The sequence below is a fragment of the Pangasianodon hypophthalmus genome, chromosome 6 (genome assembly GCF_027358585.1).
Source record: "Pangasianodon hypophthalmus isolate fPanHyp1 chromosome 6, fPanHyp1.pri, whole genome shotgun sequence".
Lineage (NCBI taxonomy): Eukaryota > Metazoa > Chordata > Actinopteri > Siluriformes > Pangasiidae > Pangasianodon > Pangasianodon hypophthalmus.
The window spans coordinates 27823346-27844351 of NC_069715.1; the positions used below are offsets into that span (position 1 = coordinate 27823346).

At 40.0% G+C, this 21006-nt stretch overlaps 1 protein-coding gene across 1 annotated transcript in view; it reads right to left on the reverse strand.

Moving 5' to 3' along the window:
- Positions 1-10165: 10165 nt before the first annotated feature.
- The window catches only part of zfhx3a (zinc finger homeobox 3a), a 34563-nt gene continuing 23722 nt past the window's right edge, over positions 10166-21006 (reverse strand). Inside the window, exons 7-9 of the mRNA XM_026913635.3 lie at positions 19619-19727; positions 13851-19196; positions 10166-13696 (exon numbers count right to left, since the gene is read on the reverse strand). Of these exons, the coding sequence (XP_026769436.3) occupies positions 12360-13696; positions 13851-19196; positions 19619-19727 (6792 nt within the window). The 3' untranslated portion in view covers positions 10166-12359. The remainder of the gene's footprint in view (positions 13697-13850; positions 19197-19618; positions 19728-21006) is intronic.

Sequence of the window (21006 nt, forward strand, 5' to 3'; positions counted from 1 at the left end):
GCCTTATTGAAATAACTAATACTCATAGCTCTATTTAGAGGACTATTGAAGGAATGAATGTATGGAATATTGTACACATATGCCACAGTACTGTTTGAATTCTGGAGTCTGATTGGTCAGAAGGTGTCGATTAATTTTCTGTAACAGCAGCTCTGACAATAGTGCAGCTGCAAATCACAGGATCATATTAATGCACTCGTTTTAATACGTTATAGTTTCTGTAAAAACAACTCATTCACAGGGACTTGTATGGTCCATGTAAAATTGTGTAATTGTTGTTAATTTAATTGACATTAATTTAACATTTATGTCTTCAGTGTCGGCACTTTCCACCAGTCAGCGGTAAAGATGTAACTTTAAGTTTTCCAACACTGAAGTCTTTACACTTTGAGGTACAAGCTGCACAATGACATTATTTCTTACACATCGTACATATTTCTATCCTCAAGACTACGCCTAACAGTACAGATATATTCACAGCCCAGAGAAAATACAACACCTTTCCAACATTCAGCCACAAGACACTGCATTATATTTTTCCATACAGTATACACAGAAGACATTGTAATAGTTAATGGAAATGTAACTATAAACAGATAAAAAGTATGATGTGTTTTTAATAAATAAAAAAAAATGTAATTGTCAGCAAAGCGCTGTGGTATAAGAGGAATAAAGCACTTCAGGAAGTGCTGTTATAGGAAAATAATCAACTTCAGGGTGGTAACAGCAACTCCACTTGCTACCGCATCACACCACCCTGTCAGTTATTATGTTCCTACAACAGCACACCCCCCAAGTGTTTTATTCCTTACGTAGTGCATTGGTCCTGTTTTTTTAGTTCCTTTGGCACAAGGGGTTGAGGTTAATTTTATCAAACTCTGGCACCTGGGGATAACCTTACAATGTTGCTGTGTGTTTATTATATAGACTATATACAGTTGCATCCTTTAGGACAAAATGAAGCAAGACAAAGAAATTTAACAGCGATGAGACAAATGAGCAAGTACTGCTATTAACTTCTTAAAAATGTAAATGTTATGAGTTTAAAGTGCTTCTTTTTAAATGCTCACTCTTTGCTTTTATAACCTCTAATGTACTGTATCCTCTGAGCAGTTTTTGGATTCTCTCAGTTATGTTATTCTCCAATATTCCTTCCTTAAATATCTGTACATACTCATACACTGCCATCTTCAAAGCAGGTCTGGAGACCAAAAGATCTTGTTTGGTTCCTTTCAAACAATTTTCTGTTTTTTTTTTTTTTAATCTTATGCTTTGGTTTGTTGTCTTGTGATAGAATGTGCATCCATATTGTATTTTTATTTTGTATTATTTATGTATGCTAAATTTTTGTATAGAGATAAATTGCAACCAATTATACTGTGAATACTTCTTACTCACAACCTGACTTCAGACACAATTTCACTTTCACACTTTTTGATTATTTCAGGCACTTCAGCAGTCACAGTCAAGTCTTCCACATGGGTCCAGGAAAATGATAGGAAATAAGACAGAGAGTGAGAGATATGATGGAGATGAAAGGATGGAAAGGAAGGAAGACAAGAAAACTAAAAGGAAAAGCTATTGTTCAGATATGTTCACTAAAGTACACAGCCTTTAAGGTCCAATTATGTACCTTAATGATGTTCCTGTGCAATTATATTCCACTAACTGAACATACAAAAGATGTACTCTTGTGGGTACCACCCCAGTGACAAGCATCTTTGCCATTAAGCTTTAGTTTAGTACCTTTATTTCTGATGAATGATGGATGTTGTGTTGGTTTAGAACATACACTCATAAATTACACACAACTTTGCATATTCATGCTATTCACTCACTTGCTAATAAAGTTAATTTGCATCGTGGTTACCTCCTGTTGCAGGGGGCTTCACGCTCAGTTTGCCTGAATAAAGCAGGAAGAGAAAAGAAAAAAAGAGGACAGAAGGGGGAAACAACTTGTTGAGGCCTACTTGACAGGAGTTCAGAATCAAGAATCTGCGTCTTAATGGGTGAACTAATCACATCCACAGCAAAGCCATCTGTTCAGATAAGAAAAGAAAGACTACAGAGCACGCATCTGTGCACAAGCTTATGAATAGGTCTGTGTTTATGTGTGTTCATCAAAAGGGAGAGGAAATACAGATGAAAAATAGAAACAAGAGAAGTAGAGACAGAACAAGAGAACAAGCTCTCGTTAGGTAAAGTGAGAGGCTGCGGGGGGAAGGGCCTGATGTGGAGTGGCGAATGAGCTCGGCGGTCGTGTGAGGTTGGCACAGTGCCATCCACTCAGCGCTGGCGCTAGAGAGTGAGTGTAGGCACGCGGGCATCAGTGAGAGGAAGGGAGGAGAGACAGAAAGAGAAAGAGTCGTCAACCAGCTGCCATCACTAACAGAGAAGTGATTTGTGAGGTTGAATGATGGAAGGAAGTTGGCAAAAGTTCAAGGTGGTTCCGGATTTCATCAGACACTAAAAACATCCAAAGTGTAAGTTTTGGATGTTGATGTTTGCACAATGTGACGAGAATTTTGGTTCAGTACTAATATGTTTTGTGTTTTTTTCAGGCACAGAGAACATATCCAGATTACTTCAGAATAGGCACTAGGAAGATGTTTTCATCTCTACGTCTGTCATCTCGTCTCTCAACACCTCCTCACATGGTCTGCGTAGCATCATGGTTCCCCTCCGCAACACGCTAATCGATATCTCTGGCACGTGGCGTGGTTGCATCCATAGGTATTTTTCTGCGCATGTTTGTGTTGGCACCTCACATTAGCACTTGCTAATGTTCGGCGGTGTGCCAGGATCTCCGCTGTGCCGTCTGGTGCCAGAATCATGGCATCGTTTCAAGAATGGCACAGTGCCAGCGTGTCTCCGCAGCGATGGCTCCTGACACGTGCTGCTTGGCAAAGACAAAGAGCCCGAGGGACAAGAAACAGAAAACAAAAGAGCGACAAACACTCTGATCCGACAGCTTAATTAACACTGGTGGAGTTTGTTGGGTTAATTAGGGTGACAGATTTGGTCGTGATGGAGGAATGTAGCAGCAACGAGTGTGAGAATAAAAACGATGGGCGGATACAGATCAGTGAAGGAATGCCAGCAAATGCCAGGGCTGCGAGTCGAGCGGTGCCCTTGGCAGTCTGGTGCCAATGTTGTGTAGTGCGTACTTCGATAGAGGGATAATGCTGCATCATCGGCATCTCTGCATGATCTTGGCTCATGAAATCTGGAAACAGTTCTAAAAATGGGGGAGGAGACGAAAGCAACTGGGAGGAGAACCAGGAAGGCCTTGGAATTATTACATAAGAATGATTCAGCAATATGGAGCCATCATGTTGTAATGATTGAACTCTTCTCTTTTTTTAAATATTCAATTGTCTTCTGTGATAGAACATACAAATGATTATCAAGAAACAGGATGGAGGGCATGGAAGATCTGGACAAATTAATCTCTTCAGGAGAACTGGAGTTACATTGGGACATCTACGAAGTTCTCTAGGTGTTCATCAGGGATAAACCCTCAACCGTGTGTTGTGAGACCAGAAGTCTTTGACCACCTGATGAACCTGTGCTTAGGGAAACAGCGTGAACATGTTGCCATTCGGAGATCCTCTGAGATCCTCACTCTGGATGTTTGACATGGCTTTGGTGTATGAATAATGCACATTTCTTTCTCTCCCCCTATCTCTCCATCCTTCTCTCATCTCTGTACTCTCAAAAGGGAGGGATTACCAGATATTTGTGCTTCAATGTTAGGATGTTGCATTGGCATCACCTCCTCACTTCCATGGTTTGAGGGCAACGACTGTCAGAGGCGAACAATTTATTTTGGAATTTGCATTGTTTATCGATGAAACCCTGCTCAAGGCGACTCGAAAAACAGACATTAACGACCTCGTGAAATTAGCGAACTCATTCGTCATGCCTGAAATTTCTTTTCTTTTTTTTAGGTAAAGCGTTTGAGCAGGATTTAAGCGTGGATATGCTAATCTTGTCGCGTTAATGAGGTTTGGATCATCAGTGTTCTCGTCTCAGCTCGGTTGGGGATCTTAATTTCACCTCATCTTCATTATGCAAATGGATTTAAAAGAAAAAAAATGGACCAACAAAAAAGGAGGGTGCAGTCAAAAGAGAGACAACAGATAATTTAGGGAGAGAAGAAAATGGTGCTCAGAATGGTGGTTTTTATGCTCTGACTTGAAGCACAGGCGAATTTTTCTCGTCTACTCAGGAGTACCAACATGGAGGATGAACCCAGAGGATACTTGTGCTCTTTTTCCCCCCCTGGATACTACTGTTGCACCAGTTGTGTGATGAAGGGACAGAACAGAAGATGGAATTAACCAAATTAAAAGGAGGGAGAGAATGGTTAATATCCTGTGCTTAATCATCGCACATGAGATTGGCTGTATGCGTGTCTCATTTGCATCTCATTAAATTGCACCTGCTGAAAGGGGGAGGAGAGTGAAGCTGCTTTGGAATAGAAATAAGGGTTGTAACTAAAATGCATAATCTAAATTCACAACTGTGCTTGTTTTTGTCCACGTCAAATCAATTTTAGGGTCTTTATATTTGTTTGGGGCTCTGATTATTGTCATTTTCTTTTTTTTTTTGGAAGCCCTAAAACCTGTGACATAAGATGTCTACTCTGTACAGTGCTTATGTAGAGGAAAAGAGTGATTTTTGCGTAATACAAAGAACAAAGATACCAAATCGTTTGCCTATAATCATATCAAGGTATGATCATTCCACATGAAATTTTATGTTAAGGAGATGTAAAACCCCTGATGTGTGGCTTGTGGCCACTGCTTTAATGTATGCATGATTAGTATGCAGCTCGGTGAGTTCTTTAATAGAAGTCCGGGTGAACACTATTGTCTCTAATACTAAAATGTGCCATCTGCCCGGCTGCTGAGGCTGGCCTTTCTCTTTTGTGATGAACACAATGGGCTATTCTGCAACTGGACGTCCACACATAACTAAAATAAATCATGCCTCGCTCTGCAGGCCTGAAACAACCAGGGCAAGGAAGGGAATCTGGTAAAGCATGTGACTCATGTAAACAATAGTGATGGTGATAATAAAAAGGAATATGAATTCTTGTCTTGTAGTTATTATTTTTTAAAAAAACAAAGAGACATACATCTTGTTTTAAAATGCATGCACCTCTTCAAACATAACGTCTAAAACAAAGGAATGACCAAGCAGCAATTGTGACCTTAATGTAATTATGCCCTGACGGATGTATTTAAATGTGTGTGTAAACAATGAGCTGGGAGAAGTGTGTGTATGATAGAAACGTCTGCATCGATTACCCGCTTTGAATGTGAGATGTTTAATCTCGTTAAAAATCTCATGCCTAAATTAGACTCCCTCAGCAGCTTTTTAAATTGGGCTATCCATCATGCATAATGAAGAAGTGACAGTACGTGTATGTGTATATGAGATGGAAAGGGGGGGTGCTAATATAAAATTATATTAAAATATTCTTGCATTAGGTCTGCCATTGCAAGCAGAGTGTATGCAATATCGTGCAGAATAATATTGCAACAGTATTGCTGAATAACAATTATAAAAACACAAATCACTTCGCTGTTGTGAATTATGAAGTATATCTGGAAGCAGTGACAAATACAGGTCACAAACTGGAGATTTACTTGAAAAAGAAAAGAAAAAAGAAAGAAAGAAAAGAAACTAGAGAAACACATGTGGTGCCTGGCTGCCACCTGGTGAGATGTCATGTATCATTAAGTGTATGTTTGTCTGGCACACTTCTCACTGTTATCAACCCCGGACAGAGCTGCACAACTACTATTACTATGCAGCCGTCTTTTCTCATGTTAATGAGTTTCTACACCCTCCCCAGCTCCATCCATACACCACCCTGCTCATATTTCTGCACTCTTACATCTACTACTACTATTTTCCACCTCATTCTCTCCTCTCTTTACCTTCAGAAGCCTTTCCTAATCTTTGCACCATGCACAATCATCCATCTTAGCTCTCTCCATGCTGCGGCTACAAGGCCTGCATCTCAGCTCTTTACACACACAGGGTCAGAGATTTAGCATAATTTATCACATCAGCATCAGTGTGAGATATTCACGGTGGCCACGCGCAGCCTGTTCACGCTCCTGCTGCTTCTGATTAGCATCTCATTTCACACGGCCGACTTTCTAAAAAAAAAATAATAATAATAAAATCCCCCCACCCTTGCTGCTTTGGTCCTGCTGAGCTTAACCTCAATAGTATGAAGATGAGTAATAATGTTTTTACAGTTTGTTAGTGTACATTACATTAATAATAGTAATGTGATAAAAAAAAAAATACTACTACAGGGTAAAACAGCCCAGAAATGTCACATGAACCTCACACATGAACAATCACATGATTCACGTGGGTTTTTAGACACTTCATTTTGTTTTCACACATTTTTCACGTCATTTTTTTTTCATATGCTTCTTTTTTCACATATGATTTTTTCACGTGTATTTTTCTCACACATTTTTTTGTCACGTAATCTTTTTTTCACATTTATCATTTATTTCAAAATTTTTCAAATTTTTCACGCATTGCATATTTTCATTTTCACATGTAGGGCAAATGGTTTTATTTTTCACATGTAATTTTTCAATATAATTTATTTTCACATGTGATTTTTTTTTCCCCACATGATGGATTATTTTCACATGTGGGACAAATGATTTTATTTTTCACATGTCATTTTTGCACATAATTTATTTTCATCTGATTTTTTCCCCACGTGATTGTTTATTTTCACATGTAGGGCATTTGGTTTTATTTTACACGTGATTTCACACACAATAAACTTATTTTCACATGTACTACATGTGGGGTTTTTTCTTGCGTGTATGGTTTTTCACAATTTATTTTCAAATGTGATTTATTTTAGTTTATTTAATTCTTTTTCACGTGATCATTTGAATTCATGCCACAATTTATGGACATAATGTTGAAATGCACTTTCACGTGATCACATCGTTCACATGATGTCACGTGTTTACTTGAGTTCAGGGCATGACATTTTGAAATACACATATTACTCACATAAACACAAGAAAAATCACATGTGAAATGTATGTGAGGTTTCTGTAAAATAGTGCAGAATGCTATATTGTATGGATAATTATACTGCATTATTACCAAGCAACATACACTTTCTTGTTACACCCTGTTTTTCTTACTTGATATAACCTACTTTCACTTTTTGCATGCTACACATGAAGCTTAGTGACTGTGTGAACATTAGAGACCAAATCCATTAGAGTTTATCTGAGAATCAGGAAAGGCCCGAGCCCCTGATAGATGAGCAAATCCAGTTGGCCATTAAAAAGTCATTTCAGAGACAGATAGGCGGCAGGTTCTTCCTACGTCTAATACAGGAAACTAATGCTCTCAGAGGGGAAGAGTGAATAAAAAAGACAGAGAGAGGTTCAAAAACAGGTTGTGGAAATTTCCTGAAATAAAAAGACAACTGTGTATGTTATAGTATGTGTTATTGTAAAGGTTTAACCACTGAGTATTACTCACACCCCTCCCCATCATACTAGGACTGTGCTGGTGAGATTTAATGAGCAGGACCTGGTGTAGCATCTTAGTTCCTAGAAGATCATTATAATAAGCGAAAGCTGCTTCAGTGGAGAGAGACGACATGGAGCACAGTGCACACTTGGCCAGTTCATTAATGACTCAACTGAAAAATAATGGTGATGCCAGTGCAAGCTAATCTTCTGTGCAAAACATATCATGAGATCAGAAGCCAACAATATGCAAACAAGTACAACGTATTGAAACCTTCATTAATCTAACGGATTATAAATAATTGGAAACCCATCTTTCCTTTAACAATTGCAAAAAAATATATAAATTTATATATGTTAGCACTGAGAAAAATAAAACATTCAGCGCTGAGGATATGGGTTCTGCCACTTTAAAAGGAAATGACATTGCAAGGCTCATGCATAAAGATGAGCTGGCCTTTCTGCACATGCATCATAGATCATATATCAGCAAGAGCCATCTATCAGAGGCAGAGAGAAGCTGAAATCACCACCATGGCCCTGTCTTGCCCAATATTAATACCAGAGAGAGAGGGGGAGGGAGAGAGGGTTACAGTCATGCAGCAGCTACAGCATGCTCCTTTTTCTGCTTCCTCTCTCTGCTGCTTATACGAGCAGCACTTATACCTGAGATCACTAATCGCTCGAGATGTATTTCACCCACTGATCAGCATGCGCTGTGAAATTAAAATCCATCCATCATCATTTTACAGGCCGGTGCCAGAAAATGAAGTTAAGATGAAGAGAATGAACAGCTCCTCATGAGTTTCATCCAAATGTCCTACAAAATATCAATTACCTCCACATCTTCATTTTAGTCTCTTTCCTAAAATCTGATTTACAATACATAAGCAGCTCAAGTATGTGCTGATATCTTCCACCATTTGTTTTGTTATAACTACGCACAGCTCACGCACAACATGTCTGCCAAAACAACACACGGTTTCAGGCACAAAATGTCTGCCATATCAAAGAGCTCTGCTGTATCTCTGCTTCAGGGGATCTCAGGACTCCATTTTTTAAAATCTTGCCGCATAAAGATGATCCAATCTCGCTTGTACTATTAAAAAACACGGCCAGTGAACAGCTCCTATTCACATGAGGCCGTTAATATTAATAATATCATCCTCGCTCAAAGGAAACTCATCTGGTTAAATGTCACTAGTTTAATTAACGACTGGTCTTGGCTGACCTCGGCAGTAAGCGAGGTCCTCTAATGCTAATGCCATGCAGGCAAACTGGAATAATTTAGCATGTTAAACACAAAGTCAATTAACCTTCTGCAGTAGCCAATGACACTCGTCCTGCTGGCCAACCCCGCTTCATGTAGAGAATCATCTCTGTCTTGTGATGCTGATGAGGGGATAAACAGCTTAAGGACTCATTAGGGGAAAAAATGCTTTCTCCAAAGCCAAGACATAATGGGTGTATATTGATTAAATTTAAATATTGGCCCTGTATTAAACTGAGTGCACGTTATGAGTGCAGGAAAATGTTCATATTGCTAGCAAGTAAAAATTCATCCATCTTGTTTTTTTTTTTTTACTTTATTACCCATGATTCTCTGGCTGACTCTCCCACTTTCACTTTGTGTCAATGTCTGATCCTATCGGCTCGGTATTTGATTTCAAAGCCTTTTTGAAGGCGTTGGTGTGGAAACAAAGTGCCTCTGACTGACTGCTCTCTTACAAACACAATCAACCGCTCTCTTTCAACCGAAGCGCTTGTTTCTAGTGTTCCCCCACAGCTTCATCCCCCTCCCCCCTTCTCCTCTGCTTCCCTCTTAATGAGATGCGAAGAAATCATTCGGAGGTGAGATGTAATTTAGACCTCATCTCCCAGCACCCCAACAGGCAATCACACACAGACACACACACACGTGCGCGCAAATAAAGCCAGATAAACGTCTGCATTCTCTTTTACTGCAGCCTCAGCTAACATGCACAACCATGTCACACACACGTCTGTCTTACTATCCTTGTGAGGACCTTCCTTTGACAATTATTAATACAGTTAATATATGATATACTACACCTAAATCTATCCCTACCCCTAGTAACCAAAATGAAACCTTTTGTCTCTCTCTCTCTCTCTCTCTCTCTTTTAAATCAAAACTGCAGATTTTTTGAAAAAAGCAGTTTTCTTCCTGGTGACCAAACAAATGTCCCAACAAAGTCAAAACTGTTGGATATTCCTATCCTTGTGAGGATATTTGGTCCCCACTGAAATATAAAAACATGCCCACAGACACTCGCACATGAACTTGAATTTCAGTTTGAACCTTAGCTCCATTGATTTTGTCTCAGTTAACCTCAATTGATTTCCAATTCTCTTGCCGATCGCCCATTTCCTACAAGTTCATTGTACAGTAATCTGGTTACTGACAAGCAGATAAGCAGTACTATAAGAAATTCGTAGAAATTTAAATAAATGTTAGTTGGACGTCATTCGATTTTATACAAATGAAGTCAGAAGAATAGTAACAAACCATATCCCTGTCTCTAACTCTCACCTCTGAATTCACGTGTGAACAATTACAAATTTGCAAACGAGCAACACCAAAGTGGGCCAGAACTAAATTATGGTCTAGTAAAATGAAACAGACTTTATTGAACTTGAATGCTTGGTATAAGAGAGGACGGGAGAGACACTAGCCCAACGACTCGCATGATAAACACAAGTGCATAATGAACATGTACATTATTTGGCAATTGCAACAGTAACAACATTCCCAGGAGCACATACAGTAAACAAGAGTCTTTCACATCAAGTCCAGACTCAGATATGAGAGTAAATGGAATGCTCCCCTACTCAGGAGAACATGGAAAAAAAATCAATTGAAACAATGTGATATTTGGAATGCAAACTTTGTATAAATATAACATCATTGGTTTTTAAACATTTGTTGGTTCAGTTTTAACATTGGTTGTTTTGAAGAGGAGAAAAGAACATGGTTCATGGATATTTATTCACAGTCTTCACAGTAGTCTTGGAGTGTGTGGGCAGAGCTGCAGCGAGATGAAGGGACGGGGGCTCCGGCTACCGTCTGTAGTCATTAAAGCTTCAGCAAAAAGCGAAATCAAGCATGCATCTTAGTGTCAATACAAAACTACATTAGCAGCACACTGTGTTTCGTCAAAAATAAACCCCAATACATTTAGTAGAACAGACAAACAAAAAAAGGATAAACAAACAGACAAAAATGACAGGCCAGTCACGGAGACATTAAAGTGAACTATCTCCATCTATTTTACAAACTGCAATGGCTGAACTACGGTTCTGTCCCATACCCTCAGCAAAGAGGCTTCGGGGTTTTTGGTTTTTCGGTTTGTTTTATATACGAGGTCACAAATGTTCTAAGTTTAAACAGTTTTCTCCTAGCTGGCTCCATCATCTAAAAAGGTTTCCATTCCTTAAAAACAGTAATATTTTTCTCAAATATAGAGTTTTCCCCATCATTTGTATGCACCAATGGTACTTTATCTTTGGATTTTCCATTAAAGCAATACTGTGAGTTATTGTATTCATCAGTTACATTATTGTTGTTGTCACCATATATGGCAAGTGCAGAAACATTCAGAAAAAAAAATACATTGTTAAAGAGGAGTAAGAAACTACATTTCAAAGTAAAAAAAGAGGGAGTTACAGTAAAGAGGGTAAAAAAGTTTAAGTGCACAAATTAAAGAAGTTTAAAAGACAACCAAACAAAGAATATTTCTTAAATCTGCATCGACAGAAATTCATTTACAGATATGGTCTTTTCACTTGGCTCAGTGCAGGAGGGAAGGTTGTACAGTAACAATGTTGAACTACATTAGAAGGGGTAATATGTAAATTTTAACATTGGCATGGCTGGAAGCAACCTCAAGTGTCTTTGACTGGGAAGGTACAAAAATTAAATATACAAGTAATTTCTTTTGAAAATCTACCATACACTTAAGTCATTGAATTCAACAATCTACGCAACACCAAAATGTCAATACATGTTTCTATCATTAACACAATGCCCCCCCCACCATAAAAATCTATCCTTTTGCTCACAATTAAAGTCTGCATTACTCTTTGTGTCTGGACAAACACTTGTCCAATATAAAAAAGAAAACATTTCTAAGATTCAATGATGATGCAAACCAGGTTATAACATTTCCAATACTAACAATTTTTTTTTTTTTTTTTTGGATTTCAAATTTTTTTTCTGTTGGTATGCATCGGAACTACTTTTTTCAAACACCAATGTTCAGTAGCAGAAAATGAATACATGTTGACCTGAGAGTAGACAACATTAAAATACATTACATTAGTTTAGTGAGCCAATATTACATTATTTTAACACGTAAATGATGGTAAAACTCATTTTTGTGTAAGTGTATTTAAAACAAAAAGAACAAACAGACTTTTGGTTAGTTAGTCATTAGGTAATTATAAAACCATCTTAGGTTCTACTCCAGTCCTTAGCTGTGCACACTTCAGTTTCCAAACAGTGTTTACATATTCTCAAGTTTAAATTGACCAGCATATTGACGTGAGAAAACATTCTACAGACACTTTTTGGTTACAAGCATTGGAAACGTAACGTATCCTACAGGATCCAGTCCGTTTTAAAAGTCTTTCAAAACTATCACTAGGTTCTTGTTTCATGTTTTCTCCAGTTATCTTCTTTCACTGTACGTTTTCTTTTCCAGTCATCCTCTTTTTTTTTTTAACCAACACAATAAGTCTGCAGCAAGGCAGATAAAATTACAGCTATAACTGCAATAGTCTGCATGTAGCCTCTGGCTACTATGTGGACTTTTTCTCCTCTGCTGCTCCATCATTGGTGTAACACCCACTAGCAGAGTCTGTTGGTTTTAAACTAATTACATTGCCATTCAGGCTTGAGGTAACAGTTGAGTGTAAGGAAATTTGTACTGAAGGAGAAGCTGGGGTACAACCAGATTGTGCAGCCCCAGATAAAGCTGTAGAAGTTGATGGAGTTTGGGAACGCTGATCTGTTGGTCTGGACAGGCAGGAGATGGCAGAAGGACTCTCTGAAGTAGACTGCTTGGGCAGAGATTTTGAAGGGGCTGTTGAGTTGCTGGGAGTGTTCGGCTGCGAGGTAGATGAGGGACTAACGTGAGGTAAGAGGTGAGAGGCATGCTCTTTGGCATTCAGGTGCTCCACTGCTCTCTGTCTGTGCTGACGGTACTCCAGGTGCTGGTTGAGCTCTTCCTTCCCATTGAGAGAGATTTTACAAGCAAGGCAGTCATATAGACATACATCCTTACCTCCTTCTCTAGATGTCCCTTTAGAGACAATACATTGGCTGATAAGGAAGCTATCATCCAGCTGCTTAGTGCTGCCAGAGGAGAAGGAAGAGGAACCTTCTCCATCTGAGCTGGCTTGCTTCTCTTCTGGTTTGGATAAGTTCAAGACAAGGTCTTTGTTATAAGCCATGTCCTGAGAATATGTTGTAGTAGAGATTTGGCTAGCTTTTGGTTTTTGTGATTGCTGCAATAGTTGTTTTTTTTGGAGCTGCAGCCTGTGATGCATTAGTGCACCCTGCAAATTATGCTGATATTGTTGGAGAATGGTGCCTGGGGACAAACCCATTAAAGCCTGTGGCAGGACTGGGCTATATTGAAACATGCTGTCCATACCAAACATGGGCTGCAGAAAGCTTCCAGTGAGAGCTGTGGGAATCTGTGGAGAGAATATTGGAGGGAATCCTGGCATAAGACAGGGCAGGAGGGGATTTGGGAGCAAGGGAGGCTGATCTGTGTTCCCTGGTGCTTGCAGAGCCTGGAGCTGACCCGGATCAATGTTATAGTCCTTAACAGGTTTTGGTGTAGATGCAGCTTGTGTAGATGCAGCTTGGTCTTGTTTTTCCTTACTGATAGAAGAGTTTGAATGAGTAGCACTGTCAGTGGAAGCCCTTTCAAGCTTTTCAGAGGAATTCACGCCATTTTCAGAGTTGCTCTCTTTAGACAACTGGAGCTGCAATTCTGACTCTACAGGCTTTGGGGGTGAGACAGAGTTTTTTGCGCTGACTGGGGTTTTGTCAATGGCAGCTGACATGGATGAAGATGATGACATGTTAGGCTTGCTGATCAGTCCATTGGAGGGGGGATCAATGGGATCTATACAAAGTCATAAAAATGACATATATTTAGAACCAGTGCAGAAGAAACCACAATGAAAAAAACAGATTATATTTTAAAGTAATGTTTTGTTATATTTGAACAGTAAAATTTTAATTCCATAAGACAGAATTATTTTATTTAAATACAATACCTGATTTTGTTGAAGAAGAGCTTGATAACGACTTGCTGCCATTCCCTGGTAAACCAGTGGTCGGTAAGTTTGAATACTGAGGGGTAGTGTGACTGGAGGCCACTGCACTCTCTGCAGACTGTATTTGGACAACTGCCATGACCTCATTTGCCTTTTTTAGATTATTCATCTCTTGTTCAGTCATCAGATGACAAACACTTGCAAAATCTACAAATTCCCTGTCTCTGTCTATTTGTCCCCCTAGGGCCTCTTTTACTTTTGCAAGATGCTGCTGGGAGAAGACATGGTCCCGCACAGACAGACAGCCACTGTACTTAACACAACACAGAGTACATTCGGTTTTGGGCCTTTCAGTGCACGTACTCTCTGTGCCAAATTGCTTGGCAAGGCTGAGCTTGGCTTTTTTCTCCTTGGCACGTGCATTCTGAAACCACACCTGTACTACCCTCTTGGGAAGCCCAATGTCATTTCCCAAGGCTTCACACTCCAACATGGTAGGAGTTTTGTAGTCACTGAAGCAAGCTTTGAGCACTTTGACTTGCAAGTTGCTTAGCTGAGTGCGATAGCGTTTTTGACCAGGCCTATCATTGTCTATGCTTTGACTGTTGGATCCTCCAGGACCTGGGGAGGCAGGGTCAGCTAAGCTTGAGTTCTCACTATAATCCAAGACCAAATCATTTTCATAATCTTTTGCATTGAAACTCATTGCAGGGCTAACCAGCCCTGAGGACATCTTGTCTTCACTTTCTGAAGAAGCCTCTCTCTCAGAACTACAGGACAAGTGATCAATGCTCTTCTGTTTTCCCTCAGAGTAATTTTCTTCATCAGTAATGGTTCCATTAGGGACTATATTCATAGAAGTACCTTTATGGTTATCTAGGTTGCCACATTCAAAAGACTGTTGGACTGAGGTGGATGACCCTTCTAAGTCATTCACTCCTCCACTTATTAGGGGCTTTGGACTAGGATCCTGTGAGGACAGATCCATGCTTTTGTTGCAAGTTGGGGAGTCTGGACCATTCAGCCCATCACTTGTGTTTGGCATCTGTGAAGAGTTAGAAAAATTGAACAAATCCATTTTCATTTGAGATCCCTCTTGGTCTTGGGTCATACCAGCTACTGCCAGGCTGAATCCTGCATTCTTTGCTTCATGCCAGTGCCGTGAACGTATATGAGCATCAAGGGCAGTTTGTGCCTTAAATAGCGCACGACAGAATGGACAGCGTCGATGGGCTTGAGCTGGACCCAGACCACGAAATTGGCCTTTCCTTTCACGAGCTCGAGTGTTCTGGAACCACACTTGAACCACTCTTTTCTTGAGACCCACTTCCTGGGAAATGTGGTCAAGCATTTGCCGTGTTGGATTGGAATCCAAGAGGTATTTCTGGTATAATATCTCAAGCTGCTCTGGGGTGATGGTGGTCCTCATTCGCTTGTCCCGCTGGGAATCATCTCCGCTGTGTTCCCAGTCATTTTCCACAGCACAAGTTCCTGATTTGGGCTCAAGTCTCCTCTTCAAGGAGTTTATAGTTGAGTCAGGAATGGCTGAAGTTGTAGGTGAATTGAGCGAGATCTGTGGAAAAGCTCCAGAAAGTACCTGTCTTGCCACCAGAGGATTAGTTGAGTCAAAAAGCATAAGTGGGATATCCATGGTGCGGTCCAGGAACTGTGGAGGAACAAAATGATTTTGAGCAACAAGGAAGTGCATCTGTTGATGTTCTTGCCAATGTTCAAAAGATGGAAAGCTCAATTTGCACTGAATGCAGTGGTAAGGAGTCATCTGCTGTGCTGGACTTAGGTGTTGTTGTTGAGAAGAAGGACTTGCTAAACTCATTTGCGATGGAACTGGGCTTGTCTGGGTCATAGATGGGTTAGTCTGTTGCTGTTGATGCAGAGGGGATGGGGAACGAATTTTAGAGCATGATTGTTTATTCTCTTCATTAGGACACTTTGTCTGTTTATACGTTGCTTCAAGCTTTGAATTTTCAAGACAATGTTCAGGGCCACAAGATCCTTCTGTTATCGGTTTAAGATCCTCAGTAAGGGAATCAGAGACAGTGTCAGGGTCTGGCTGCTCTTTGTCAGTAGACTTTCCATCTGTGCTTAGCTCAGTACAGTTTGAGAGGTTAGAATTGGAGGGTGGTGGATTGAGACTTGAAGTGTCGGGTGGGCTGTAAGGTTTAGGATCCAATAAAAGCTCGTTTTGATGACAGGATCCTTCATCACTGTCATCTTTATAGCACACTTTCTTTTGATGACTGATAAGATCAAAAATGCGTTGAAACGCCATGTTGCATTTCTTGCACTCATAGCTGCTGTTGGCAGTACGGATATACCGGTCATTAGAAAACTCTCTGCGCTCGCTGTCTTTTCCTCCCTCTCCTTGGTTCTCATAGCTTTTCCTGGCTTTCTGACGGGCATTTTGAAACCACACCACAATGACACGAGTAGAAAGGTTGAGTAGGTTTGAGAGTTGCTCAAATTCATCATCTTTAGGGTAAGCATTTGCATCAAAAAAATCTTGAAGGACCCTTAGCTGGTAGTCAGTAAACCTGGTCCTTGAAGACCTCTTCCCTCCTGAAAACTCTTGTCTTTGAAGTTCAGGTGAGGATGGCCTGGAATCCACTTTGACATCTTCTAATGTTGTTATGGGTGGGTTACTGAAGTTGTACGGGGAGTCCTTATTGCGCTGGCGCTCCTTGAACAGTGTGTTTCTGAACCAGTGCTTTATAACTTTATTTGGCAAGCCAGATTTGTTGGCCATCTCTTGGATTTGGTCTTCATTTGGGGAGTTATTGATGTCAAAGTACTGCCGCAGAATTCTTAGTTGATCATCAGTGATCCTGGTTCGAGGTCTTTTACCTTGCTGTTGCAACATAGCAGGAGTTAACTGCTGCTGATAAAGCTGCGCTAAGTCAGATGTGAGACCAGCCTCGACTGGTGGCAGATGTACAGGTAGTTGAGGGGGCAGAGCTGGCAGGGGAATGGGGTGCATGAGGAGTGGGGGGAAAAGTGGCAAGTCAATGGGTAAGGGGATTTGAGCTAATGGGACTTGGGGAGTTGAGACAGGAGGGGGAGTAACTGTGGTTGTGGAGGCAGGAATGCATGCCACAGGTTTCTTTTGAGTTGGATCTGTTGGAGGGAGTGGAGGTGAAGGAGGGGAAGACAAAGAGGGAGAAGCGTCAGGAGTTGAAGGAGCAAAAGGAAAAAGCTTGTCATATTGTTCTCTGTAGTCTTTGGCAAATTTCTCTACTGACTGTATTGGCAAAATAGATTGGTGAACATGCTCTTTATGGCTCTTTAGTATCAATGCATTTGAAAAATGCTTCCCACAGGATTCACACTCTAGCTTCCCAACAGAGTCTAAATGATGCACCTCTTTGGTGTTGAACCTTGTCTGTCCATTTGGCACAACCTCAGTCTGAGTTCTCTGATACTGCTGCTTATTTTCATTAAACTGCACGACTAACTCAAATCCTATGTTTTCCAGCAAAGCTTTTGAAACATTTCCAGGTGCATCATGAGCTACCCTTGGTGGAATTAAATCTGTGAAGAATTCTCCACTGTCCTCATCCTCAACCTCATCCTCAACCTCTTCTTGTGCTTGTGCTTTGATATCATCAATATTATTGTGTGAGGTGAGTTTATGCAACTCCTTTGTTTCTTTATTACTGTTTCCATTCATGCCTTTGTGAATCTCAGAATCAGCGTTCAGTATCTGTCCACCAGCTTTTTGAGGAACAGGAACATTGTCCTCAGGAGTCAGAGACACGGACTGGTGGGAAGTACTAGCTGCAACTCCGTTCAGTGGCTGTTTACAAGAAGATACAAGGCTATCCTGCTGGGATGGCTCAGAACAATTTTCAGGTGCTACAGGCTTTGCTTTGCTAAGGTTTAAGTCTGAGCCTTTTAGGTTTAGCTCAGGGCTAAGCTGAAACTCCCCTCCTGGGATAAGAAATGGAAGCAGAAGCTGCTGTTGCTGCTGCAGTGAAGGGAGAGTATCTGTTGTGATGGGGAAATGATGAAGAAGTGCTGGATTAAACAAATGAGACTGAAGAAGAGCTGCTTTCTTTTGTAGCTCCTGCTGGATCTGTGCTTGAGCCTGTACTAACTGTTGTTGCTGTAATTGCTGCTGTTGTAATAATTTATGCTGATTTGTTGTTGGCATTACATCTACTGGTTTATTTTTACTCTCTTCAGAATGTGAAGAAATGCTGAGAGTTTGGCTTGAAGATATAATATTGCATTCATTGCTCTGTTGGTGCTTTAACTGAGGCTGGTCAAGACCTGAAGAAGTTGCATTGTTCATAGCATTTGTTGGCTTCAAAACTGTAGGGGAGCTGGCTGTTGCATTATCTGAAACTACTTTACGAAGCAAAGGGTTAACAGAAGTTGAGCTAGCTGCTGATGAATCAAGTTTGGCTGCACGAGCTTTGGTTTGGTGTAGTACAGATCGCATATGAATCTCTAAGGTGGAGCTCTGGCTGTACGCTACATTGCAAATGCTACATTTGAAGGGTTTGTGGTCAGCACTGCTGCTGACAGACTCTGGCAAGGCAGCTGAAGAATCCTGCACTGAACGCTTCACTTTGTGCAAGTGTGAGACAGAATTATAGTGCACCAAGAGAATGTTCTTTTGTGTGAAAGATTCCTTGCACACGGTGCATTTGAAAGGTCTTGATGGATCCAGGAATTTCTCTGTTGAGAGGTTTGGCCCTTTTCTCAGAGGCACAACTGAAGGCTTTGGATTCAGTTCAGCATCTTCTTGTGCTAAACTCAATACACTGTCAGGTGGGCTTATTTTCTCCTCCTGGTCACTTTCTTCATCTTCTTTCACCTTTTCCTCCTCAAAGGTTCCTTGCTCTTCATCAAGTCCTTGGTCTTCAGAGGCTAAGAGGTCTTCAGTCATCAACAGACTGCCGCAGAGTTGTTGCAGCTGGATCTCACTAAGCTCAAGATGACCAGTCTCTAAGTGCTTCTGCAGGGCCTGTATTGTTCGAAAGCTGCGCTGGCAAAGGCAGCACATAGTGGCAGCCCTGATGGCATGGTATTGAGAATGCTGTTGCAGCTTTTCAGCAGTTTTAAAGGCAAGGCTACACTGACTGCAACGGTATTTGTAGACATGGCGATCAGAAATTGGCATTTGAAGTCTCTGGCTGTGGAAGTGGTTGACGTGCGTTTGGAGGGCACTAGATGATGTCAAGACTTTGTTACAGCCTTTCTGCCAGCAAGGGAATGCAGCAGTGTTTTCCTTTGTGGATTCGGCATCTTCTAAGGGCTGCTTCTGCGTTTTTGCTATCTCTGGTCGACATGCGATCACTCTCTCTTCTTCATCTTCACCTTTTTCTAATAAACAAAATAAAAACATTTAAAAGGTGTAATCTTTTATCTTAGGATAAGCACACTGAGAGCAGATCTTGTTCAGTTAAGTTTTACCGTTGTTATTGTTGACGGTAGAATGAATTCTCAAGTTTACAGACACATTTTGTCTAAAAAATGCCTCAAACTCTGCACTTTCATTTCATGCTTAAGTCTGATTTATTTTTGAGCATGTAACAAAAAATATGATTGTATACTTTCAGATTCAAATGTAAAATGTAATTTTTCAATTTCTGTTATGCTTAACCACATGAACATTTAAGGATAAAAATATTAATTGAAGGAATTGGACATAACAGCCTGCATACGCTGCTCTTAAATATCACTCTCATAGTAAAACAGCATTGCTTGCTCTTAATTACTGAAGTTGAGACTGGACTTCTACTTACCATCAGGTCTTTTTATTCCATTGCAGCTGGAATCTGCCTTTGTCTGCTGGGTATTAGAGTTTGGCACTGGTAGGAACATCTTCTCCGGCAGCACATCTGAAGCAATCACCTGAACAAGATGGAAAAGAAAAAAAGACTTAAATGCTTGCCAGGCATTAAAGTAGTTTCAGCGTTACCTGTGATTTATACCATGTAATTATGCTATTACTTCTTCAGGAACAGGTGAACATCTATCCATTAAGACTGCACTGCGCAAGATCTGTTAATAATTTAATAGAACTTTCAATACTAGAAAAGAAACTGCATTTTTTGTGCATTTTTAATTAGCATCTGTTAAAGCCTAGCACCAGCTAGACCTTATCTACTGAGCAGTGTGGTACAGTAACAAAAATGTGATCATTATTTTCATTACCCATAGAATAAGAATTGCTTACTCTGCTTGCCAGGGTACCAAGAGTACCAAACAGAGACATACAATACTACTGAAAACTGCTGTGCTGTGTTTTTTGCTAGAAGTCCACTGTAGCAAGCTAGGCAGTATCATCTTGGACTAATTAGTATGTCAGAATACCACACCACAATGTTTACTTAATGTAGTGGCGTGCTATTTAGAATGATGGCATGTGGTTTGGCATGTACCCTAGCATAGAATCCTACATAGATTTTCTACCAAACAGCGATCTTTAGTTACTGTGTCTGACAACATTCAACATGCTGTCTCATTATAGACATAAATAATTATAATTAAATGCTGCCACACTTAGTATGTTTGTAACTTTATCACAGAAGACGAGTATCAAATGCACAGAAGAACATGTCATTTACTGATCAGAATTAAACCAAACAACTATCAGTTTTTTTGGTTCAGTAAGCTATAACATAGATTACATAAGTAGACTATATAAGTTACAACAACATGATAAATAATGACAATGTAAGAGATTTTATGTGTAAGAGTCATTCTCGAAAATAGAGGAATAGAGGATTTGATCTTTTTGTTTCCTTTTCCTTTATGTATACAAGGACATTTTTGTACAAAAATTTTGTAATCATTTTTTTCTTTAATTTTCACTAATGGCTTGTGTGTTTTTAAATGTTGATTAATACTGTGATCCTGTGAAATCGTGAAATTTTTAGACAAGATTCATACCATAAAAACCTAAAAATGAATGGTTAATGGACAAAGTACAGTAGCACTACAATACCATTTAATGAGTTTCATGCCATACTGCACAGTAAGGTGGACAAAATGTTATAGTGGTACACAAAGGTGGGGTAGCAGAACTGTTTGTTGATGATTGGAGAAAATTTAGCCATGGAACCATTAAGAGATGTAAAAACTAACATGCATTCAATCAGTGAATGAAACTGAGTGAAATTATTAAAAA